The 27,432-nt window shown below is 37.1% G+C and overlaps 1 protein-coding gene across 5 annotated transcripts in view; it reads right to left on the bottom strand.

Moving 5' to 3' along the window:
* YTHDC1 (YTH N6-methyladenosine RNA binding protein C1) overlaps nt 1–21,637 on the bottom strand; it is a 38,195-nt gene extending 16,558 nt beyond the window's left edge. For 2 of the 5 annotated variants that reach the window (XM_070372477.1, XM_005908498.3), the window contains exons 1-9: nt 21,288–21,636; nt 10,438–10,539; nt 9,744–10,072; nt 9,193–9,619; nt 3,997–4,086; nt 3,476–3,529; nt 2,804–2,898; nt 570–678; nt 343–460 (exon numbers count right to left, since the gene is read on the bottom strand). In XM_070372477.1, coding sequence (XP_070228578.1) covers nt 343–460; nt 570–678; nt 2,804–2,898; nt 3,476–3,529; nt 3,997–4,086; nt 9,193–9,619; nt 9,744–10,072; nt 10,438–10,539; nt 21,288–21,315 — 1,352 coding nt within the window. In that variant the 5' untranslated portion in view covers nt 21,316–21,636. Of the gene's footprint in view, nt 1–342; nt 461–569; nt 679–2,803; nt 2,899–3,475; nt 3,530–3,996; nt 4,087–9,192; nt 9,620–9,743; nt 10,073–10,437; nt 10,540–21,287 lie in introns of all 5 variants that reach the window. The other 3 variants (XM_070372478.1, XM_070372479.1, XM_070372480.1) reach the window with 2 other exon arrangements.
* Between the last annotated feature and the right edge of the window lie 5,795 nt (nt 21,638–27,432).

Raw genomic sequence — 27,432 nt, 5'->3', positions numbered from 1 at the left:
ACTAAATATAAATGTTAAGTAACATTCCAAGCATTTGTCTGGTTCATAAATTCTGCTATGTTACTAACACAGAGAACCAATGAAATACATAAAACTCTTGACTAAATCTTTGCCCTATGCATCTTAGATTATAAAGGTTGTAAACAAAGTATATAATGTTATTTTTACTTTCAATATTGTTGAATAAACCCCACAGGTCCCAATCAGATTAGGAGTAAGACCAAAAAAGGGGAGAATAATTAGGATAATAAATTACAACTACATACATGTTAACATTATCAACTGGTAGCCCACTTAAAACAAGGGCAATTTTAATTATCTACAGTGAAGTGTGTAATTTACCTGCAAATCCAATCAATTTTAAAGACACCTCCCAGCATTTTAGCACTCATTCCTGCTGGAAGTACCCAATGTATAGGAGATCCTCCATGATGTGATTCTGAAGAAAGTCTTGCAAATCCTAAGGGAAGAAGTTATAATGTATTCATGCAAATATAATTAATGTTTTTACATATCCAATTTATTTTTACCCTGAAATTTCCCTTGAAAAATTAACAATGAAATTTTACCTTGAAATTTTCCACTCTCTCTCACAGAAAATATTAAGATAACACTCCTTGCAGATCTGAATGCAACATTCAATTTCTTCTCATTTACAGGCAGTGTAGACCATACACCCTATATAAATGATGTGAAGATCACAGATTGAAATTAATATAAATCTTTTATGTTTCCAATTATATTTGCAAAAGACCAAGGCTACCAATAAGCTATTATGAATAAAGGTCCTATTTATCAGCAGTCAAAATAATATAATACTCGGGAAAAATATGGAGAAAATTAACCAAACTTAACAAAAATATTAAAACTATGAGTGAAACACATGAGGGCAGGAGCTGACCAAAACATATGAGCTAGAATTTTACACAATAACAACAATCACCAACAGTTACTCTAAATTAGAACCATTTACTACCAGAAAAACATTTTGTTTGAAAGTGAATCACAATGTGTACATTTCTTCTTTAAAAATTGTGTCTAAACTTTCAATGGCTAAGTCAGAGATCTCTTTTGGTAAATGTCACAATACACTTGAAAATATGTGTATTATTTTCAAATATCTCTTGACATTGATTTCTAACATAATTCCACAATAAGAGAACAGACTGTATGATTTCAATACCTTTAGACTATGAAATTTTTCACTTTGTTTTACATCCGTGGATATGTTCCAATTGTCTCCTGGATTACAGTCTATGGTAACATGAATAGCATTTGTACCCTGCTGTTGTGTGAAAACTGTATAAAATCTTAATTATGTTGAATTGGTTCATAGTGCTTTGCACGTCTACTATACTGTTCTACTTTTGTATATTCACTCTATTAATTTTAGAGTGTGATACTGAAACTCCAACAAAAAAAATCTTAATTCATCTACTTAAAAAGTTAACTGTAATCTGTAGTGGAATTATATGTAATTTTGTTCTGTAGTTTCCAATAAATGTGTTATCCTAGTTTCATAATTTGAAAAAACAAAAACAAAACTTGCTCAAGGACTTTCCTAGTGGTCCAGTGATTAGGACTCTGCACTTCCACTGAAGGGCACACAGGTTCAATTCCTGGTCAGAGAACTAAGATCCCACATGTAGTGTATCAGGGCCAAAAAAATTTTTAATTTAAAAAATAAAATAAAAATAAGTAAAATAAAAACTGCCTAATGATGCAAAAATATGTGAGTAAATCACAGGGAAGAATTTCTATTAAGTTTGAATCCTTTTTCTTTTCAATTTAAGTTCAAATTTTCATATACCAATAGTTTGAAGAGACTTGTGTTTTATGTACAGCTGGAACACAGCTACCATTTCCAAAGCATTTTAATCAATTCTTTCTTCATGAAAGATTAAGAGGCAGAATGGTAAAGTAAAGCAGAAGCTCCAATTCAGTTTGATCTGCTGATACATACTAGATCTCATTCACACTAGATGCTTAAATACTTTTGCCTAAATCCACTCCAGCTGAGGAACAGAATAAATTTCCATTACATAGTTATTTGGCATATTATTCCTTCCATCTGTAAAATTGAATGGGTTAACCGCAAATCAGAAATACAGAATCATTATACTGACAGAAATATCTTTAAAAAAATGTTTAGTTTTACCTTTCTTGAAGTCAGTGGAAACTGTCTTAAACCAAAAATATGAAAACACTGTAATAGTTTGTATAAAAAGTAGATGTATTTTACAACAAAACATTAGAAAAAAATTAATCTTACAACATCTGACAGCAACCAGGTATATCCCTTTTGTAAAGGCTAGGGTGGGCCTGTAAACTGAGTCTTCTCTTTTCTTTGAAATCCAAGTGATCTTACTTTTGAGATTCTCCATAGAGGAACACCTTCTTTGCAAGAAAACCTCAAGGTGGAAAACAAGCAGTAATACAAAACAAAAACTGGCTGACTAAAGAACCTTTTTAAAAAGTGTTGGTATAATAAACTAGCAACTGGAATAAAGAAACACAAAACTTGAACCATTTTTGCAGTACAATGTATAATGAAATATATTCTTCAAATATTGAATAATTTTACTTCTAAACTCATCTTCAGAAGACTTAAAATAAAACTTAAAGTTACTACTTGGGTTGCTTAACCAGTTAAAAAAAGCAGACCCTGAGGGCAACTGTGGGAAAGAGCTTTAAAGCTTTAATGAATATTACAGTATCTCATGTACTCAAGTGATAGTTAAGTCCACCTTCACATGTAAAATTTTCAAGGTTAGGATAGTTTCAACAGAACTGATGCTAATACCTTAGCTTTGGCAAGGGACACATTCTCATGGTTGTTACTCTTTATGAGAAAAAATCTTGCATCCTGTAGAACATATTTGAGTTTACTGGTTTGATCTGAAAAAAAGAAATCCAAACTGATTAACCAGAGGCCATTATCACACAGAGGAATTTAAGTTGTACTAACTGAAATTAGCCCTCCGCAACCCAGCTAAACTTTTAAAATTCATAATCACCCATTCAACCTGAAAAGCTAAGCCACAACACGTAGTAAAGCAAAGCTAAGAAAAGACACCAGCATTTTGCAAGAAGGCAAACCTAATATAGTAATGTTCCGATATATCAGATCCATATTTTGTGTGAAAATAGCTATAAATTTTATGGATTTTTATCACATTAACCATTTAAAATTGTAATAAATTCTTATGCTATTAAAATATATACATATTTTTTACACACACATCATCCACTCTGTCCAGAAACTAAGGTAGCTGAAGATGTTTGCTATTTTTCTAAAAGATATGGCAGCAAAAAGTGAATACAGAGCTCTGTGTAAGACATTATATTTTCCCCCCTTAATGCAATATATCAGAACATTACTACATTAAAACCAACTATTAATGGAGAACCAATAAGGCAAAATAATGACTTTAAGGCAGCATGCAATGAAAACAATTTCAAATTTAAATGATACCTTTTCGGACAGCACGAACGGAAGATGATAATTTCTCATGCTTCTTTTCTGAACCTGTATTTAGCCAAAGTACATTTGTTCAGATTGGGCTTTAATAGAGATAAGACAAAATTTCTACAGTCTTGTCACATAAAGTTCTCATTCAAGACAAATTATTCTTCCTGGCGCACCCACACACACAAAAAAAATACTTCTCAATGTGTACGAGTGTTTTGCTTTTGGGGTTGTTTGGATGTTTTTAAAAATATTTGAACAATTTCTCACTCAGAAAACTAGTCACTGAATCATCATCTTCCAAGAAAAAAAAAAAAAAAGTGAAATTCCACTTAAGCAGTAACAGAACAGGATTAAAATAATAAGAAAAAGCTTAGTTTCTTCTAGAATTATTACACTGAACATGCCAGAAATCAATACTAATGAACATCAACAAGTTCACGCTAAACTACAGCCTCCACACTTTTTACAGCAGATTACATTAGAATCAGTCAGATATGATCACAAATAAGAGTAAATGAGAATACCTGCATATGACTCCGATGCAGAGCTTCCACTTCTATCAAAAATAATAGGAGATATGCCTCTAGCTCTCTTTCTTTCCTTCTTTTTCTCATCTAAGAAAGAATAAGACAAGATTTTTAAAAACATTACAATGTAAATTAATCAAATAAGGATGTATCATGTCTGGATTTTCCCTAACCTCTGGATTTTCATTACTAACCTCTCCTGACCCACTTAACTTCCTCAGAAGAAAGTGTTCCAATCCAGACACTGTTCAAAAGCTAAGCACATTTTTTATTTCTCCCACCAATTTGAATCAAATAAAAATGCACAGCCATTAATTAAAAACTACTTACCCTATATATAAAAGGAAGTCTTAAAAGTTTTAAAAGGCAGGAAAAAAAATTCTGCAAAGCAAACACTACTTTTCTTTCAATTAAATTTATGGTGTTCCCTCACACCAGCCAGAATGGCTGTCATCAAAAAATCCACAAATAATAAATGCTGGAGAAGGTGTGGGGAGAAAAGACCACTCCTACACTTTTCTTGAGAATGCAAATTGGCACAGCCACAATGGAGAACAGTATGGATGTTCCTTAAAAAACATTCAGCTAGTATGACCCTGAATCCCACTCCTGGGCATATATCCGGGGGAAAATATGATCCTAAAAGATACATACACCTCAATGTTCATCGTAGCACTGTTTACAACAACCAAGACATGGAAGCAACATACAGTCCATCAACAGAGGAATAAATTAAGAATAGGTGATACATATCTACAACCGAGTATTACTCAGCCATAAAAAAGAATGAGAAAACGCCATTTCCAGCAACAGAGATGGACCTAGAGAGTGTCATACTGAATGAAATCAGACCTAGAAAAATATCTTATGACATCCCTTATATGTGGAATCTAAAAAGAAATGATACAAACTTACAAAACAGAAACAGACTCATAGACTTCAAGAACCAATTTATGGTTGGGGGTGGGGAGTGGGGAATGAGAGGAAGGGATAGTCAGGGAGCTTGGGATTGATATGTACATACTGCTGTATTTAAAATGGGTAACCAACAAGGACCAACGGTATAGCAGAGTAGGTACTCTGATCAATGTTATGTGGCAGCCTGGATGGGAGGGGAGTTTGGGGGAGAATGGATACCTGTGTATTTATGGCTGAGTCCCTTCCTTGTTCACCTGAAACTAGCACAACACTGTTAATCAGCGATACCCCAATACAAAATAAAGTTAAAAAAAAATTACAATGTTCCCTTCTATGCACCAAGTATCACTGTTTTAAGTCCTCTTTTAAAAAGCTTACTATCATTCTTCAGCAAAATTCCAAGTCTGATTTGAGATGTCCAATGAACCCCAGAACTCAAAGGTTTTCAACTGTTCAAATAAAAAAAATTACACTAAACTAGTAAGTCCCTTCTGGTTGTCACTGCTTGCTTCTGTGTCTTCAAATACATTCTTTTTGACCATTTCCTTCCTGAATTACTGCTTTTCAAATTCAATTCAAAATTTATCTCTAAAATCTCAGTGATGGTCTGTATAGTGCTATTAAAAAGCTGGGAATCTTCAATAGACAGAAAAGGTTTGCATTACTTATAAAAACAACTTCAAGCTTAATTTGGAACTTTATAAGCATATAAATGAAGACCTAAAATGGAATTAGGCTCTCCTGTCTCTGTTTATCAGTATTTTAATTACTTCATGATAAGCACCTTTACAGCTAAAAAAAGGAATATGATGGGAGAAAACATATATACTTATTTTTATAAAAATAAGAGAATGTTATAACAGTAATCAACGATCTTTCATATAAACTTCTTTTTAAAAGCTTTAAATAGATTATCTCCCTTAAACCTTAAAACAAACTCGTAAGATACATAATACCATTATTCTCACTTATAGAAAAGGAAACCTCAACTTAGTGGTGTGGTTAGGAAACTTGGCCAGGGTCCCATGGTTCCTGAGTGGCAGATCCTAGTTTCTAACTTGAAAGTACAAGACAAGAGCTCTATTCTTATTAAGAGAGTAGAAAAGATATTTTACTACTGTTCTTGAAAGGGGATTCTAAGTTTAAGCTAGTTTAAAGAGGGAAAACTACAAGGTAATAAGTTCCTTCTAAGTAAGCATTTCTCCCCCTTGTAATTTACTACTAATACCTTCTCCAAATAAGACTGTTAACAAGTTTATAAATGATGCTGATGTTTCTAACTCTGGCAAATAGAGAAAGGCAAGGCAGTACATACTGACACAATTTCAAAACCGAGCCCATTTAAAGCTAGCAACTGGGGAACATACTGATATTCATATAGCTAGCTATAGAAAAAAGTATTCCTAGGCTTGCCGGCTTTGAATAAGACCTAACTTTCAAGTTTTAAAATCTTCTCCCTCAGGGTAAACTGTTAAGACATGAAAAGAAATTAAACTGAAGTTTTAGTACAAAATAACTGAAAACCTCAACCAAACAGATGAGAAACAGGAGTTTTTGTCACATCCCAAATCTCTTTTCTCATCATGCCTGTTTTGTTCACTGACTACACATTCTTATATAGCATCTAGCATACAGAAGGAACTGAATTCATTGACTCAATTGACATGCACATGAAGGAGACTAGAAAAATAAACTTTGTTTTTAAAAAATCATTCTAAATTATTTCTTTCAAAATGTCTAACATGTTTCTTTTACTTTTTCCTATTTGAACAGTTAGGGAATCTAAGCATTACAAGGTTTCCCTGGTGGCTCAGATGGTCAAGAATCTGGCTGCAATGCAGGACACTCAAGTTCAACCCTGGATCGGGAAGATCCTCTGGAGAAAGAAATGGTAATCCACTTCAGTATTCTTTCCTGGAGAATTCCACGGACAGAGGAGCCTGGGGAGCTACAGTCCATGGGGTTGCAAAGAGTCGGACACAACTGAGTGACTAACACTTCCACTTCCACACATTACAAATTGATCACAAAGAATAATACAACTCCTACTGCTGTTTAAAAATAATACTTTATGATTATAAGTACTAAAAGAATCTCTCAACTAAGATGATGCAGGAAAAATAACAGAAGCAGATCTTGCCCAACAATTTTTATATAATGTTAAATATTGTATTACCATGAAAAATCTCCAAGGAGTTTTTATCTTTTTTGTACAACTAACTTTCATTGTTCTTAAGTTTATGATCCCCTCTCCTGACTATTATTCTCAGATCAAAAAAAAGTCACCTAAAAAATAACCTTTAACAAGCACCAACTGTGTCACTTTTATTATAAAAGGAAGTTGCTAAAGGTCAGAGGAAAAAATAAGGTAAAATAAACCAGAGGCTAGAAAATTCATGACAAGGAAACTAAACTGTCATTCTTTGTATTTAAAAACTGGTACCCCTCTTTTAAAGTTTCAGGTTCTTTTTCTTTCACAGTAATAGAAACTGCTCCGTGATAAAAATAATAATATCCTGCATACTAAATAGTCTTTAAAACATGTTCCATGTAAAAGTCACAAAGCTTCCTTTAATAAGGAAAGTAAGAGTTCCAGGTATCTCTAACAATAAATCTCAACAGTTTTAATATCCAGGTTTTCTAAAAACCATTGGTTAGTATTCAATACAAAATATCTAATCTACAAAAAACATAAAAAGTATGAATAAGTATCTTGCTAAGTATCAGCATCTAGGAGCTTATTAAAAATACACGATTTCAGGTCTGATCTATTTATACAATCTCCTTGGCATGCGTGTTTACTCGCTCAGTCGTGTCTGATTCATTGCAACCCAACGGACTGTAGCCTGCCAGGCTCTTCTGTTCGTGGATTTTCTAGGCAAGAATACTGGAATGGGTAGCCATTCCCTTCTCCAAATAAGTCTCCCCTATTTAACTTAAACAAGATAAACATTCAAGTCAAAGAAATATCATTCCTAATGTGGACACCAAAAAGAAGATTCCTACAATAAAATGTCCCCTACTTTTCTATTTTCACACTCTCCACAATAAATGAACATTCATTCAAACTTTGAATGCAATTTTTGTTCTCCATCCATTATCATAAATTATAAATGCATATCCCATCAGTCTGTGCAAAGTATGATGGAATAATAGTAATAGATTCCACAAGTTTTTTTGTATTAAACCCAACTACCCATCTGTTCAGTTTAACTCTTTAACCACCTTCAAAAACCTGTCTACCTCCCAAACCTAGAACTCTGGTGAGTAGAAGGCTAGCAGCACTTCAGCTGTCAACTGGAGAATACCTGGCGATCTGCTCTAACATTTACACTATCAAGAATACGATTAACCAACAATGTACTACTAAAATGATAAAATTCTATAATGACATTGTAACTATCACATATATCAAAAGAACAGAACTTTTCTTGTGTTCCAATGTTTGTTACATTTGGCCTATGTAGCAGATCTGGTTGCACCTTTACATTAAGACAGCCATGGCACTATAATCATCATATAGTGGCCAATGATCTTTAAGGACCCTGACCTCTCCTTACTCTACCTTCTGAATTTCTCCCCAAAAGAGGGTCCCCTCAGCCTAGTGACTACAACTATCTACCATTCCTACTTTAAGTCTCCTGGGTCAGAGAAAGTGGCAAAGCATCTAATATTCTTTCCCAGTCTCTCCACAAAAATTTTATACTCTTATTTTCCATCTAATACCTTTTAAACCCAGCCCTCTGGAGGCATTGCCTCAGTCAGTCAACCCAAAGGTATAAAAATAAAAGTTCATGCTCCCAAGAGAAAAACAAAGTTATTTTGATTTCTGTTGCCACATGATGGAAATCTAGAGGCATTTAACATGAAAATACTGTAATACCTAGCAGATAGGTTCCATATGAATATACTTTAAGCACAGCAGTGTTTAAGCTAGTGTCGACTAGTATGTAAATCTAAGAATTTATAACAATAAAACCTCAGATATATTTCCTTATTAGAGAAACAAATGAAGTAATGTGCATTTGCAATACAATTAATTTGGAGCTGAGAAACACCTTTACTAAGATATGTAAATCTTATTCAAGTGCATAATACATTCCAAAACACACCATATTTAAAAAAAAAAAGAACAAAAACACAGCACAGTCTTACTAACATCCCACAGTGCCTCGCCACAGTGCCTCAAATTTCATAATTCAATTTTAAAATATTCAAGAAGAACACCAATCAACTAAAAAATAAAGACAAACTTTAACATATAAAAATTAGTACCTGATCCATCTGTTCCTGAACCAGATCTGACAGACCCATCCGTGAAGGTAACAGATTCAGAATCAGAGTCGCTAGCCTCACTTCTAGTGTCATAATCATTTCCCTCTTCCTTCTGGTCTCTCTCATCCTGTTCATATTCTTCTTCCTCCTCTTCCTCCTCTTCTTCCTCCTCCTCCTCCTCTTCTTCCTCCTCCTCCTCCTCTCCATCTTCATCCACCTCTTCATCTTCCTCTGCATCTTCTTCTACCTCTTCGTCTTCCTCCACATCTTCCACCCCCTCCTCCTCATTCTCAGTGTTGTTGCCTTGCTCATCAGAAGAACCACTGCTGCCAGTCTCGTGGTCAGAGCCATATTCTTCAGAGTTCACTTCCTCCTTAGAAGACTGGCTGGATCTGCTTGCACGTCTATCCACTTCAAGCCCAATTCTCTGATGTTTAAAGAAAAAGGGAATCAGCAGTCATACAACAAGGTCAGAGTGAATAAATAGTTCTAGCCTCACACAGAAATGAAAGAATTGCTCTCTGTATTATATCTGCAATAATATTGACTACCTCAGAATCATCTGGTGTAGGGGATTTGACCCTCCTTTCAGGATCCCTTTTCCGCAGACAAGTTTTGTCAGGCTGACTCTTATAAGGTTCTCTGGAGGCACTGCTTGACAAACGAATCTTCCGATCAGCTTCTAACCGCTTGTTTCTTTCAGATCTTTGATATTCCTCATTTTTATACTCTGTGACTGATTTTCCTTTTGTACTAACCATTCTTTTGTTGTTGTTAACTGATGAGCTCAGTGGCTTAGAAATCAACTGTCTTGAATGAACAGAAGGCTTTTGTCGCTTTGTATCAGCAGATTCCATTCGGTCACTTTTTCTTTTTGAACCTTAAAAATACCAAAAAAAAAAAGGTTTGGGTATTAAGACTTATTTCACCAAAGTTCAACAAGTAAATACACCAGAGAGAAAAAAAGCCTCATTTCTTTAAAATGTCTTCTGAAATATTTGTACTCCAAAGTTAATTATAAAGAAAACACAGCTTTCAAATACTGGAATAAATTCACTTATCTGAGACATTTCACATGTTTGGAAAAAACATATATTACTCTCTTTCATGTGGAATTGGGTACCACTGCTTGTTATGATTGTGCTTTTGGTGTTAAGAGCCTCAAGGAACAAGCACAAAAGCAAAGACTTAAGATATTTATCTCTATGTACACTGTTATTTTAACAAAATAAACAGAAATCTTACCCTTTTTCTCATTTTTATCTTGTTCACTCTCTGGATTATAGAGTTCATCATCTTGTTCTGGTACTTCAGTCAAAATATCATCTAGAACATTAAGTTCTCCATCTGAAAGCAAGGAAATTAAAAAGTAATGGGGAAAAATCATTACCATTAAGCATTTATTTCTGAGTACTTACTGTGAAGTTATTTAAGTATGAGAACATAACCTTTAAGGAGTTTTTATTTCAGGATCAAGACAAAAGAATAATTCCTATAAAACCATACAAAGCAGAGGATATGATACAGAGCCCTGGTCTACAAAGCCTAGGCTATGAAAGGATATATACTGGGGTACAAAAAGAAAAAGTCAGAACTTATTTGTGCATCATCCTTTCATCTCTAATTTTTTGTCAACTGCTTTAAAATGTGCACAATAAAAAAAAAAAAAAATACAGGTGCATAACTTTTAAATAAACATATCTATCAAAGGGATTCCCAGGTGGTGCTAAAGAACCCTCCTGTCAATGCAGGAGATGTGAAGAGATGTGTGTTTGATCCCTGGGTCTGGAAGATCGCTGGGGGAAGGGCACGGCAACCCATTCAAGCATTCTTGCCTGCAGAATCCCATGGAGAAGAGGAGCCTGGCAGGCTACAGTCCATGGGGTCACACAGCATCAGGTACAACTGAAGCGACAGCACACATATTTATCAAAGACTGTGAATTTTGGGAAAAATACTTACTGATTACTATTTTACAATTCAGAAACTCTGGCAGACTCCAGCTTAAACAAGTAATCAAAGTTATCACCACCCACAGTGGATCAAATCAGTATCATGGACCCTGGTATGACGCACTACTCATGGAACACTTCTCCAATATTCCTATGCAAAATGCAAAACCTAAACCTATACATAAGGAAACAAATACAAAACCAACCCAAATTTAGAGGCATCCCAAAACATCAATATCATGAAATACAAACACTAAGGAAACACTTCAGATTAAAGGAGACTAAAAGATACGCGATACAGCACATGATCTGAAACTTAACTGGAAAAACTAGTGAAATCTAAATAAGGTCTGCAGATTTGATAGTACTACCGTTAAGTAAAAGAGAATTCTACTTTTTAGAAAATACATACATAAGTATTTAGGACTCGTCTGCAACAGACAAAAGATGGAGTGTGAATGAATTAGAAAGACAAATATGGTAAAAAATGTTAACATGTGAAATGTGGTTGAAAAGCAAAATCTTCATACTATCCCTACAGCTATCCTGTTGTCTGAAATAACATCGAAGCAGGTTAAAAGAAGAAAATTAGTGATGCTGGTTTGGACTATAAAAAGTGTAACTTGTCCAAAGAAACCATTGACTGTAACTGATACTTTCAATGATCATGAAAACTTACAACTCAGTTTCATCATCCCACCCTCCTTCATACCGCCCCCATCCTGTCTAATAGGACAAAAAAATTCTTAGAAATATATGCAATTATGTATTTACTACTTTAAACTGATTTTTCCCCCCAAACAAAGCACTAAAGCTAATGGTCAATGTTTTAAACACTAAGCATACAAGCATCAAAAATATCTTTCCAAATTTAAGGTGCCATAACAAGAGATATAAAATCATAAAAACTGATGACACAGGACAACTGTACCCATGGCTCTAGCCAAAAAGCAAAGCCCACTCAAAGTATAACAAGGTTTATTAACCTGAGGTCTTTGAACAGGTTAGATATAACTCAAATTTCCCCAAAAAGGGACAGAAATCAGGTACTGAAGAGAACTAAAGCAGATAATGTAGGTAAATAAGAGGAAAAGCAAGGTGACACAGGATACACAGAACAAATCTTCTGTACCTGGAGCCACAGTTGCTACTTAGAACACTGAAAATTACATATGCCTGAAATAGAATAGTAACTGATTTCCTTGAACCATAAAAATGCTTACCTGTACTTTACTATTTTTCTTAAATGAATATATACTATATGGACTGCTTCCTTTTTTTTTTTTTAATGTTACTGAAAATCAAGATATGTAAACCAAAATGGTTTCTCTCATCCTTTGGGTTCATGTTTTCACTGAAGAAAATCCCCTTGAAACCTGAACAGTGCAAACACAATTTTTGGATACTATATCATAAATAAAGAATAAAAACATATAATTTGATTTTTAGACATCCATGTTTTTCAGATATTAAGCCATCTTTGGGTCAAAGTTCTCTAGTCAGTAAAAAAGTGGGTCCAACAAATCCTGAAAGATAAGACATCTGTAGAACCAAAACAAAACAAACAAAAAAAAAAAAACTATGACATGACAGCAAATAAGACAATCAATACAGTGCTACCTAAATCTTTGCAAATTGCTAGTTCTTGATTAGAAATATCCACCCAAAAGCTTGGACAGTCACATGAAATTATATACTTTTATACATGCTAAATCTAACACAGAAAGAAATACTGTGAAGCTGATTATATCAACCTAAATTTCAGACATGCCTAAATCATGGTTTACCTACAAAAAGGGTACTACTCTCTTTAAAAACTTCAATAAATAATTTTATTAGACAAATCCAAAGATTAGTTGCAGTTTTAGAAAGTATCTACAAATTTTTAAAATACTAATCAATACTTGCTTTTCTAACATTTTATCACTTTCATACATATCATACATGACACACATAAACTATATTTTAGACTGCTTTGCAGATAAAGAAATAGAAGCTCAGAAGTTCAAGTTACGCAAATTCACTTGTCTAGAGTCCAGGCTTTCTAAATATATGGTTAAATTACATGTAAACAATAGAAGTACCTTTAAACAAAGTGTAAGAAAACAAAAACCCAAAACATCACTGAAAGGTTGGGTGCACTAGTAATTAATTTCAAATTAGTGCATCAGAAAGCCTTGCATCCTAAACATTGCAGCATCTTAAATTTACTTTAAGTTCAACCACAATATCCTCATTTGATGTCTACAAATTTTTACCCATTTTATACTCTATGACAACAAAAATGTAACTGGTTTTAATCACAAAACTGGCAAACTAAGACCTGCAAGACAAAATTCAGCCCACAGCCTATTTTTGACTGACAAGAATGGTTTCAACATTTTTAAGGTTGTGTTTTTAAAAAAGAAAAGAATATATGACAAAGATCTTATGAGGCCTACAGAGCCTAAAATATTTTCTGACTCCCTGATATAAAAGATTGTATTTGTTACTTTTCTCCACCACTGAAATCTTTTATTTGCTGAAATATGATACAGACGAGATTTGTGTTTGGAAGGAAGAAAATCCAGGTCATCATTTAAGAGCTAGGTATCTTTGGGGAAGTCCCAATTTGAGCTCCAGTTTCTTCACCTCTGATAAGAGGCAATTAGAATAAAAAGATCACTGTTTGGGGTGGGAGCGGCAGGGGGGGGGGGCAGGTATTTGACCCTCCTGAACCTTGTATTAATAATGACTAGGTACATGATATACAAAATACAGTCCTGAATATAAAACAAAATCCTCTTTTCTCAATAACACAAATACATAAATATTCTGACTACTGCAGTAAATTTAACATGCTATCCCAAAACTTGGTGACTTAAAACAATAGTCATTTATTATTACTGCTTATGGTTCTGAGGCTCAACTAAAGTCTCGCATGTGGCTGCAGTTAAAGGCTGGCTAAAACCATCTGAAGGCTTGTTTATTCACACTGGCTGGGTAGATTCAAAACAGCTGGGGCTCCTAGGCCATGCTTTTCAATGGCACCCTCTACCATGACAGCTTCAGCATAGGTCAACCTCTTTCATGGTGGTTTAGAGCTCTAAAGATACATTAATACAGCCCAAAAGAAAAAGGGCTGTCTACTCAGGTTCAAAGAGAGGAGCCAGGGACTCCAACTACTGTGGAAGAAATGTTCCAAATACTTGGAAGGTGTTATCCAAACTATCACCACTTGCTTAGTTTTGCTTATTTAATTATAAATGTTAAGATGTATTCTTAAAATAATAAGAGTATTGGGTTATAAAGCTAACTGCTTCCTATGACCATTCACTGGCTAGAAAATGTACACTTTGTGTTTTAATTCATGTTTTTAATTTAAAATGAATTAGCTATAAAGGATTATTTTAGTAATCTCAGAAGTTACCACTATGAAAGATTAACCTACCCCTGGTACATCCTTTTGGGGAAGAAGAGAGAAAGTAGCATCCACTGGTTCTCCAGTGTGACTTCTTTTATGCTTTAAATCACTCATTTTATCCTGAAATTTAACATTATTCTGCACAGTGATATGCACATGTTCAATTTCATCACAGTAGTTTGACAGCAGCACCATAAGAATATTAGCAATAAAATGAACAAAGGTTAGCAGATGCCTGGTTAAGAATTCTATATAAAATATAACTCAAATGCAGCATTTCCTAACAGGATTTTTAGATGAATTTATTTATTTAAAGATCTATTTATTTTTATTTTTTGGCTGTGGTGAGTCTTCAGTGCACAAGAGCTACTCTTTTGTGGTGCTTGAGTTTCTCACTGTGGTGGCTTCTCATTGCACAGGCTCTAGAATTTGGGCTCAGGAGTGGTGGCGCATGGGCTTCTCATTGCGGTAGCGTCTCTTGTTGCGGACCAGAAGCCCTAGAGCGTGAGGGCTTCAGCGGCTGCAACACATGGGCTCAGCAGTTGAGACTCCTGGGCTCTAGAGCACAGGCTCAACAGTTACGGCTCATGGGCTTAGCTGCTCTGTGGCATGTGGGATCTTCCCCAACCAAGGATTGAACCTGAGTCCCTTGCACTGCAAGGTGGATTCTTAACCACCGGACCACAAAGGAAGCCCCTCAAATGCAGTATTTAAAGTGCTTTATTTATTTTTTGAGAAATCTATATAGAGTCTTTAAAAAAAAAAAAAAACCCGTTTAAAGTCCCAACAAAAAATGAATTTTTCACAATGTGTCGATGCAACAAAATAACTCAAATGAAACACAAACAGTATTCCCATTTATAGTTAAAGTTCAAATCCATTCAAAGTTATACACTAAGAGCCTGTAGAATTTAGCTCTTGGATGCTTTGTCTTTGAAAGCTCCAAGGGTTTAAAGTAAGAACATATATTCTACATTTTAAAAAAAGACTATTTGATCACTGCTGCTGCTGCTAAGTCGCTTCAGTCGTGTCTGACTCTGTGCGACCCCATAGACGGCAGCCCACCAGGCGCCCTCATCCCTGGGATTCTCCAGGCAAGAACACTGGAGTGGGTGGCCATTTCCCTAGGGTCCCAGGTTTTTACCTGAAAACTACCAGTTGGAGCAGTCCTGACAGTCTTTGGTAAAGACACACACAAGGTAATTTATGTCAAAGTTGTGCATGAGACAATCTAGCTTTATGTTTTTTACATCAGGGTATTTACCAGTATTTCCTGAACATAGACCATACTTATCCCTCTATTCTCTATTACCTCAATACTTGCCATTCCTGCTGCTAGATCGCTTCAGTCGTGTCTGACTCTGGGCGACCCCATAGATGGCAGCCAACCAGGCTCCCCCGTCCCTGGGATTCTCCAGGCAAGAGTACTGGAGGGGGTTGCCATTTCCTTCTCCAATACATGAAAGTGAAAAGTGAAGGTGAAGTCGCTCAGTCGTGTCCAACTCTTAGCGACCCCATGGACTGCAGCCTACCAGGCTCCTCCATCCATGGGATTTTCCAGGCAAGAGTGCTGGAGTGGGGTGCCATTGCCTTCTCCGTACTTGCCATTACCTATTGTATTAAATAGGGGTTCACTGGTGGCTCAGATGGTAAAGAATCTGCCAGCAATATGGAAGACCTGGGTTCGACCCGAGTTGAGAAGATCCCCTGGAGGAAGGCATGGCAATCCACTCCAGTATTCTTGCCTGGACAATCCCCGTGGACAGAGGAGCCTGGTGGGCTACAGTCCATGGGGTCGCAAAGAGTCAGACACAACTGAGCGACTAAGACACACACAGTTCAGTTCAGTCGCTCAGTCGTGTCCGACTCTCTGCAACCCCCATGGACTGCAGCACGCCAGGCCTCCCTGTCCATTACCAACTCCCGGAGTTTACTCAAACTCCTGTCCGTTGAGTTGGTGATGCCACCCAACCATCTCATTCTCTGTTGTCCCCTTCTCCTCCTGCCTTCAATCTTTCCTAGCATCAGGGTCTTTTCAAATGAGTCAGTTCCTTGCATCAGGTGGCCAAAATATTGGAGTTTCAGCTTCAGCATCAGTCCTTCCAATGAACATGCAGGACTGATTTCCTTTAGGATGGACTGGTTGGATCTCCTTGCAGTCCAAAGGACTCTTAAGAGTCTTCTCCAACACCACAGTTCAAAAGCATCAATTCGTCACCGCTCAGCTTTCTTTATAGTCCAACTCTCACATCCATACATGACTACTGAAAAAGTCATAGCTTTGTCCGTACTGACCCTTGTCAGTAATGTCTCTGCTTTTTAATATGCTGTGTAAGCTGGTCATAGCTTTCTTCCAAAGAGCAAGCGTCTTTTAATTTCATGGCGGCAATCACCATCTGCAGTGATTTCAGAGCCCAAGAAAATAAAGTCAGCCTCTGTTTCCACTGTTTCTCCATCTATTTGCCACACACACACATCTATTTTTAAAGCATTTTATCTGCCTGACCCTAGAATGCATATGCCCATAACTCTTAAACAACACTGATATTAAGTAACTACCAAAAAATTTATGGTTCAATTCAAGACACTGAGGTAACAGGAACACCAAACATATATACTTTTACTACACAGGATACCTTGTGAAAGAGTAGGAATGCTACAGGGGACAAGCCTACTCAACTCCAGTGGATTCACTGTCTTAAGAGAAATGCCAAGTACCCTATCAGATCTTATAAATTTTCAAGAGGATTTCTAAATTCAGATTTTTACTTGAATTGTCTGACTTTCAAATACTCCTTGATTTAAAACAAAACAAAGCAGGCTGCTGCTAGCTTGATTCCTTTATGGAAATACAATCATCTGTGAACGTTTTGCATTCGCAATATATGATGCTCATACATGGACTTCATTATCATCACTGGTTAAACAAGCATAATCTTATGTTACCATCACAAACTATTAACAAACTGAGTTTTGGGATAAATATACAGATCCACAATACAGGAAACAAAACAAAGAAAGAAAAAAATCACTGTTTTTAGAGAACCTGTTCAAAACTGTGTTAGTCAACAAAGCTTGTCTTCTGTAGATGGGAGTATTTGTTTGGATAAGATAAACACAGGAACTTTAAAATCTAACTGGCTTTCAAAGTAGTTTCTAACCTTTAGAAGGTTATGTATGAAACAAGTATTCCAAAAAGAAGCCCAATAAATTCAAGTACTGTGAATAAAATCTCACAGTTCTGAATCCAAATTTAGTACTCTTTCCACTGTGCCAGAATTACACCTCAACCTTGAAACTCCTGGCCTGAAAGGCCACAATCCTTAACTCCAGGGATACCAGTGTTGAAAATAATATTTATCTGAGAAATGGTTCGCTTTTTGTTTGTTTTTTGGACTCTGGAAGCTTCTGGATCAGGAGATACAGAGTACTGTTTATTTCAGGATCCAGGTTCAGACTAAGACCTTAAGTATTTAAAGGGAGGAAAAACAGACAAAAAAAAAAAACTGAGCAGTTAAATATATTGTGCATTTTGTGTCTAACATAGGGCACCAATACATTACAGTTGTTATTTTAATTCAGTTAATATAGTGGGGTTTGGCGATGGAGCAACATTTCCTGGAGCCTCCCATTCTGTTTTGTTTTAGATTAGACCAGTCTCTCAGTTATTTTTTTGTCATTCAAATTGTCATTCTTCTAAAAGAAGAGACTTGGATTTCCCGTCCCATCCAAACTTCCTGCCTCTCAAAAAACAAACAACTGAAGTCTACGGAGAGCATGTGTAGCTTTCTGTCCTACTTCTATTATGGATAAAACAAATATATTGGAATATCAAACATACTCTACGCTTTATAAAGCCCTAAAGTGAACGAACACTATCTAGCCCTAAAGACTTACTAGAGTGAGGACATGTGTTTGTGTGTGTGTGTGTTACCAAATGCACATATTTGTATGTATTTGCATGAACGTGTGTTATGTATAAACTGAGAAACTCTTAACTTTGGACATCAATAGCAAATATCACATAAATAGTTTTTAATGAAGTCCAACTTTGAACTAACGATTTACAATTTTCTAAATCATTTATTCAAGGTACTGAGACAATTACTGTACACCAGCAATCGGGTAAACAAGACAGACATATTCCTGGCCCTCATGGAGCTTCCAGTTGGGTAACACGCAAAAAACATGTTACTTTTTAAAGTGGTACCTAATTATCCACATTTTAGATATATTAAACTTGTGTAACTGTTCTCCAGAAAGAACTTTATAAGAACTGAAATAAAATGCAAAGATGTTTATACAGAAAAACGGCAAATAACATTCGATAATACCACCAACATTTCAACATCTTCCAAATCTCCATTTTGGATAATCACCACAGGAATTAAGCAGGCAATTTCTCCAATTACAGGCTTGAGCTTTCAAGTACAGGTATTACATAAGCATTCATACAAGGTAATGTCTGCTTATTATATAGCTAATGTGCAAAGCCCAATAATACAAGGGGTTTATGACCAAAGTTTAACTGTTTTGTTATTTACAGCAAATTTTTGCAACTTAAACTCATTTCTTATCAAGATCTTACACCACTTACAGAATCTTTAAAGAAAGGCCTAAGGTGTGTGGGCATGTCTAAGATTCTTACAGGGCTTATCTTTATAATTTCTTAACGTTTCATTCAAGACATCTGCTGTTCATTTTTCCTTGTTCACTGTGAAAATAAAGTCAAGTATTAATTCTAATTCTAGCTATTTTCCAGCTGTTTGACAAATATCAAGAAAGTAAGACACCCTAGGCCTCAATTTCCTTATTTGCAAAGTAGGCTATTCTAGAAATCTTCCCATTTCAAAATTATATAAGCAACTCCAGTAGGTATGTATCTGCTAGCTTTGCCAGTAAACTATAGACAATCTTAAACTATAAGATAAGCACTTTTATCATAAATTTTGAAATAAGCTGAATTATGAAAATTAAGTTTTTAAAAACTACACAAATGTGAGGCCTTTCAAAAGCTGGACAATTTATCCTAAGTATTGCTCTTAGGTAGCATTACTACTTCCCAGTAAGTGACAAAGTTCATGTAGACATTTTCACCTCTAAATCCATTTCTAAAGCAAAAAATTCAATATAGCACCTCTTTTTCCTCCTGTACAACTGTGTCTACTCCATAACTGACTTACAACTATGTTCATCTTGAGACAATGAACTCTTGAAAGTACCGAGCTTTACTCATTTTTCATCTAGCTCATCTCTCATACCTCAACCACCATCCCACACACACAGCTCATAGATAACACTCTTGAAACAATCGTTGACTGAGTTAATTCTTACTGATTAAAATCATCTATTTAATACTACTATACTTCTAATTAAAAGCAGTTTGTTTTATTTACTAACATCATGCAATCTTATGATCACATTCCTTCTGGATTTCTCAAAAGGAGGGGAGAGGATTTTTAGAGCTCGTTAAGGAAGGAAAATTAAACTACTAAAACCTAATCAATCCCATGATTGCATTCCTTCTGGATTGCTCAAAAGCAGGGGAGAGGATTTTTAGGACTCCTTTAAGGAAGGAAAATTCAACTACTAAACCCAGTCACCATCTCCTGCTTAAACCAGGAGCAGTTATCTTAAACATATTCCCACCCAGTCCAACTCTCAAGGTTGTCCCTTTCCCTAGAACAGTTCACTGATTTTTCCAGTTCATTGACTCTTTCTTCTTTTAAGGAGCAAAATTAGAGATCACAAATCTAATGGAACTTGACTCTGCAGTCCATTTAACAAATTGCTCCCCTCACCACACAAAAGGGTAGATTCGAGAAATAAAGGGCAACAGCTGGCCATATATGTATATATTTTTTAATAATCAGCTATATCCTTCCCAAAACTATTATAGTAATCTTTGGGTTGTAAAAAAAACCTTAACGCACCATCCAATCTAGACCACTCTTCAAACTTGTATTGAGTCTGGATCTACATCTAGGCCCCGGAAGGCCAGTATTTCAAAAGACCTGATATTTCATTCTGGCAACATCAGTTCCTCCCAGATTTCAAAGCAACTGTATCCCTCCGACTCTATAAATTACATTTGTTCCTAGTTACCCTCCAGTAACTACGCAAAACGTGTGTCTTTCAGAATAGCGGCCAAGATTTTTTCTACCAGGCCTGAACCACATAATCCTCTTTTCAAACATTACCTTTCCCAAAATAAGTAAATATGTAACCAAATAGGCCATTCCTGCCACTGCCTACTTAACAGGAACAGAAATTACTTGTCGACATTTCCCCGGACTAATCATCTATCTATACCACGTCTTAAACATCCACTAGACTACCAGCTTTAATCGTGGCATTAAGGGTTTTCGAAATTCAGCCTAAGAGAAAAGACTTCCAAAAATACGCATTACCTCCGCATAATACTACCAGGAAATAAACCCAAGGGCCTGCAACTCAAGAAAGGCCTTCTCTCAGCCGCGCCCAGGACGGATAAACGTTACGTGAAGAAGGAAATTAGGATCAAAGAAAAAATCCAAGGCTAGATGAAGTGTTGGGTCATGTGGAGACCGAGGACGAAAGGGCAGGCCTGGTCTTTGCCAGTGAGTTCGAGTGTCTCCATGGAGAGACCGGCTCCGCGCGGAGCAAGCTAACCTCCTCAACCCCCAACTCACAATGACGACCACGGTTCGGGCGACCACTCCAGAGCCCCGACTCCGCCCGTCACCTTTCTCCGCACTAACCTTTCTCCTCTCGGCTGTCGGCCGCCATTGCTCCCCTCTTGTTTCCGATGCTGCTGCTACCGCCGCCGCGGCTTCGAGGCGACTCGCGCGGGTGCCGCAGGCGCGGCAGCAAAACAGGCGCGTCCGTCAGTCCGTCCGCTGGGCTGCGCGCTCGGCACCGTGGCCTCTACACTTACCCTTCCCGATTCACCCTTTCTCCCCGCTTCTTCCCTTTCTCTTTTCCCCTTCCCTCCTTTCACTCTAGCCACCCGCAGCTTAGGCCCAGCCTTCCCGTTGGGGCTTAGAGACGGGAGGAGGGGAAAGGCGGGGGTTGGGGGGAGGGAAACAGATGGCGACGGCGGGCGGCGCTAAAATGGAGCCTGCTTCCTGCGTGAAACAATCCAGCTCCCGAAGTGCCCTGCGCTGTTTACGCTACGTTCCTCCCTGGGAACGTCACAGTGCGGAGAGGGGCGAAGAGGCGGGACGGACGAGGGAACGTGACGTAACGTCCGCACGTCGTGCCGCCCCCCTGCACCCCGGAAGTCTCTGGAGTGAGTTTCATTTCTAGGGATCGAGTATTCCAAGTTACATGCTATCTTGCGTACTCCCAGGTTTCTGTTTTCTCACCTGAAGCGCCTATTAAAGTACCTTCCAGCCTCAAGACAGAGATGCTTCCTGTCTCTCCGCAGGACACCTGATTCAGTTCTGAAAATTGAAGGCTTATTTAGGACAAGTCTGGGCCAGCCCCTGTGCGGCCACCACTTTCTACACTAAGTACAAGATGTACTTTCTGATTTGGTGCTGAAGGCTTACCGAAAGGCAGCGCAGGATGCGATCAGCTCAGTTGTAACAAAAGCCTGCTAGTTGTGTTTTTTACTGGGGAAAGGAATTGTATTGTATTTTAAAATAGCTTTGTAAAGTCACGTAAATTTGATTTAAACATGTATCGAGCTCCTAGGGTACACAGTTGAGTTAAATAGACTTGAGAAATTAAAACTACGAAAGTGACCAAAAATCATTTTACATGATAGAGTAAGATCTTTGAGGACACTTGCCTAAAGTTCATTGTCAAAGGGATGAAAATGTAATTTTGCTTCACTGTTCCATAACTGAGTTTACAAGGGAAAGAAAATTTGAACGCAAAAAAAAAAAAAAGTAACATTGTTAAGATATAAAATCAAACTAATAACAAATTCAAAGAAAGGCAGGATCTATGCTCCCTTGTTCTTTGACCTTGATTGGTTTCTCTCTTCAAGGAGTTTATATTCTACTGAGGAAGACAAAGCATAAGTAAAAAATTAAAAATCATGATGAATTCTATGAAAGAAAAAGCTAATATGGCAAGGCAGGGGGCTTAGGTGAAGGCTTTTTATATAAAGTCCTAAGGAGATGAAGTTGAGACTGATACCCAGTAAAAGGTGGAGATAAGGGTCTTCCAGGCAGAGACCAGCACACCCAAAGGCTCTGATCAGGAAGGAGGCCTTGGTGTGGTCAAGGATCCACAAAGAACTTCACTGAGCTACCACCCAGATAGTGAGAGAGCAAGTGGCTGAGATAATGTTTGAGAAACAGGCCACATCTTTAGGAGTAAGGGCCTAATCAGGACCCAACCAAAAACAAAAGCAGCTCAGTATCTACAGAGAGACATAAATTCAGGGGTGAGCCCACTGGAGGCAGATGGAAAACACCTCTGGCTTTCCACAGATCCACACCTATAAAATGTGAAAATAAGCCAACACAAGTTCAAGATGAGCAGCACACCTAGGAGGAAAACAGCAAAATCTTAAACATCTCTGAAACATTTTCCACAATGTTTACTATTAAATCAGACCAGGGCCAGGTCCTATAGAACACGTTGCAAACTGGTGCCTGCTAACCTAAGACATCTTGAACCATCAGTGTTTCTGTGCTTTTATTGAAGCTTAATTCCTTTAATTGGGGCAGGCACTTTCCAGTAAGACTTCCTCCACCATCCCTCTCAACTGCCTTACCTTTGTCCAGTGTTACTGACTGAAGTATGTATCTATGAAGTGTGTGGATTCAGAAAAAAAAAAAAATGGTAGTTGGATTCTGTTGCTCTGGGAAGGTTATGTAGAGTGAAGAGTAAAGGAAACTCAGTACAGAGTCTTAGAGAATATCAATAAAGGGAATATACAATATGAACCTAGAACATTTTGTCATATTAGAAAGGAGTAATAAGAGAATGCTGCTGCTGCTGCTGCTGCTAAATCACTTCAGTCGTGTCCGACTCTGTGCGACCCCATAGACCGCAGCCCACCAGGCTCCACTGTCCCTGGGACTCTCCAGGCAAGAACACTGGAGTGGGTTGCCATTTCCTTCTCCAATGCATGAAAGTGAAAAGTGAAAGTGAAGTCCCTCAGTCTTGTCCTACTCTTAGCGACCCCGTGGACTGCAGCCTACCAGGCTCCTCCATCCATGGGATTTTCCAGGCAGGAGTACTGGAGTGGGGTGGCATTGCCTTCTCTGAAGAGAGAGAATGCTAGGGCCCTATCAAACTATGAGGCATTTTGAGCAGCTGTAAAGATAAAATTGCAGTGGACTGAAATATACCAAATATGTTTAAATCCTTGAATTCATCATAGTTCAAAAAAATCTCTCAGTCCCCTTTGGGTTATGCTAGGGAACCAGTTCATTATTTTGAAAAATGGTAAACAAGAGAAGTAATCATTTAACCTGTCTTTCAAATTAGAACTGTATCTCATGGTTACCAGGCAAGTAGTTGATGAAAGAAAGTTTCTCTTTAGGGAGGTATTCAAGCTAATATGTGTCCAGGGCAAAGCAATGTTATAAGTTAGGATGTCATCATTTTATAACCATGAATGAGATAAACAGATCAAGACAGTAGTTATTAATGGTTGCTAATTTGTATAACAGACTAAAACCAAGGTCCAGAATGAGCCACAAGAGGAAACAAAATGTGGAAGTTGAGTCTTTCATATTAGAAAAGATTAAAAAACATAAATATGCAACCTACAGAAGTTCAAGGTGATTAGCCTTCATATGACAGCAGCCTTAATCTGACCTCAATTTCCTAAGCCAGAACTACCCAGCTAAATGGTTCTGAAATTCCTGACCCACAGAAATGACAAAAGATAATAAAGGTTGTTCTTGAAACCACTAAACTTGAGGGTATGTTGTTACATGGCACTTAGAGAAGTAATATAAAATGCCATATGTTAAAGTCAATTGTATTTCTAAATATAGCAACACACAATTGGAAAATAAAATTTAAAAACATTTACAATAGCATTAAAAATATAAGATACTTAGGAATACTGAAAACTATAAAACAGTGTAGACAGAAAATTAGAGAAGACCTAAATAAATGAAAAGATACTCATCATGCATTGAAGGACTCACTATTGATGTCAACCCTCCCTGAATTGATCTGTAAATTCAAAGCAATCTCATTCAAAATCCCAGTGGAGTTTCTTAAAAGAAATTGACAAGGTGAAATTAAATTTGTAGGGAAGTGAAAAGGACTTAGAAGAGTCAAAATAATTTAGGAAAACAAGAACAATTTGGAGAATTAGCACTACCTGACTTCAACACTTATCATAAAACTATAGTAACACAGTGTGGTAAAGTAAGACAGATAGACTAATAGATCAGTTTGGTTCCAAATAGGAAAAGGAGTACGTCAAGGCTGTATATTGTCAAGTTACTTATTTAACTTATATGCAGAGTACATCATGAGAAATGCTGGGCTGGAAGAAGCACAAGCTGGAAACAAGATTGCCGGGAGAAATATCAATAACCTCAGATATGCAGATGACACCACCCTTATGGCAGAAAGTGAAGAGGAACTCAAAAGCCTCTTGATGAAGGTGAAAGAGGAGAGTGAAAAAGTTGGCTTAAAGCTCAACATTCAGAAAACGAAGATCATGGCATCTGGTCCCATCACTTCATGGGAAATAGATGGGGAAACAGTGGAAACACTGTCAGACTTTATTTTTGGGGGCTCCAAAATCACTGCAGATGGTGACTGCAGCCATGAAATTAAAAGACCCTTACTCCTTAGAAGGAAAGTTATGACCAATGTAGATAGCATATTCAAAAGCAGAGACATTACTTTGCCAACAAAGGTCCGTCTAGTCAAGGCTATGGTTTTTCCAGTGGTCATGTATGGATGTGAGAGTTGGACTGTGAAGAAAGCTGAGTGCCGAAGAATTGATGCTTTTGAACTGTGGTGTTGGAGAAGACTCTTGAGAGTCCCTTGGACTGCAAGGAGATCCAACCAGTCCATTCTAAAGGATATCAGCCCTGTGTGTTCTTTGGAAGGAATGATGCTAAAGCTGAAACTCCAATACTTTGGCCACCTCATGCAAAGAATTGACTCATTGGAAAAGACTCTGATGCTGGGAGGGATTGGGGGCAGGAGGAGAAGGGGACGACAGAGGATGAGATGGCTGGATGGCATCACTGATTCGATGGACGTGAGTTTGAGTGAACTCCAGGAATTGGTGATGGACAGGGAGGCCTGGCGTGCTGCGATTCATAGGGTTGCAAAGAGTCGGACATAACTGAGCGACTGAACTGAACTGAACTGAAAGTATGATATGATCATACCTAGGCATGGAATATAGAATTAAATGTCTAGATAATTTGTGTTATATTCATACACAGTTACATAATACAGCATTAAAAATGAACAAGAGCTACATTTAAAACATGGCTGAATTTCAAAAACATAATGTTAAGTGAAACAGGAGCTTTCAGATCGCTATTGTAATATTGTTTAAATGTAAAAAACACATAAAAGTAATGTATTATTTTATACAGAAATAATGTATGAAAAATACAAAATTATGGCACGTGAGGAAGGAATAGAACTGAGAAGGGGTATAAGGAGGATTTAATGCTCATCAGATATGCTTTATTTAAAGACAAGAAAGAACTGAAATACATGTCAAAGCAATGACATTAACACATGCTACATTAAGTATTATTAATTATTAATACATTAATATGAGGGTTACGTTACTGTCTTCAGTGTCTTTGAAATATTTCATTTTTAAAAATTACATATGAAGAATTTTAGGCAAATTTCTAAATTGAACTTATCATTGAACAGATCATGCAATTGTGTTTAAAATAGTTGCTCAAGGCAGTAGTAAAGAAGTCGAGCATTCCACTGTCATTGTTTCGAGGCCTTTTCCACTAGAGGCCTTGTTTCTGCTCATTCTGAAGAGTTTGATGCAGACGAGAACATTTCCTATTTCTAAGCAAGTGCATGTAGGTGAGAGGAGAGCAGGAGATAGGAGTCTGTGTCTTTTACTAAAATGCTTATCTGGACTTCCAGATGCATAAAGCCTAGCGTGCCTTCACCCTCCACCCTCTTTTCTATTTACTGCCAGCCTGCGTGCCTCTGTAAAGTACTATGTGAGCCAATCTAATAGGACCTGATTTGATGCTCCTGCCTCTGTATTTTCCCATCTTCACCTATGCCTGGTAAGCATGATGTATCTTTATAAAATAATAACATCAAAAAGTTTAGTATAACTGAGACTTCCCTGGTGGTCCACTAGTTAAGAATCCTCCTTGCAGTGCAGGGGACCTGGGTTCTATCCCTGGTTAGGGAACTAGATCCCACATGATGAGGAGCAACTAAACCCAGTGAGCCACAACTACTGAACCTGTACGCCTCATCGAAAGATCTCTCGTGATGCAATAAAAACCTGACACAGCTAAATACAAATATATACATCTATTTAAAAAGGGACTTCCCTGGTGGCTGAGATGGTTCGATCCCTGGGTTGGGAAGATCCCCTGGAGAAGGGAATGGATACCCACTCCAGTATTCTAGCCTAGAGAATTTCATGGGCAGAGGAGCCTGGTGGGCTAAATAGTCCATGAGGCAGCAAAAAGTCAGACACAACTGAGTTACTAACACACATACATACACACATATTTTAAAAAAGAAGTTTAATAAAATAAGAGAATACAATATTAGGAGAGCTACAACAGCTTTAAGATGACTAAGTTCTAGGATCTAATGTACAGCATGGTGACTATAGTTCATAGTATTTTACACATGCTTGTGATTTTCTTAGAGAGTAGATCTTAAGTATTCTCACCACACCAAAGGGGAAAAAAAGTTACTATAACTATGTGAACGGATAGAGATGCATATTAACTTGATTGC

This window comes from Bos mutus, chromosome 6 (genome assembly GCF_027580195.1).
Source record: "Bos mutus isolate GX-2022 chromosome 6, NWIPB_WYAK_1.1, whole genome shotgun sequence".
NCBI lineage: Eukaryota > Metazoa > Chordata > Mammalia > Artiodactyla > Bovidae > Bos > Bos mutus.
This window is presented reverse-complemented; position numbering and strand designations above follow the sequence as displayed.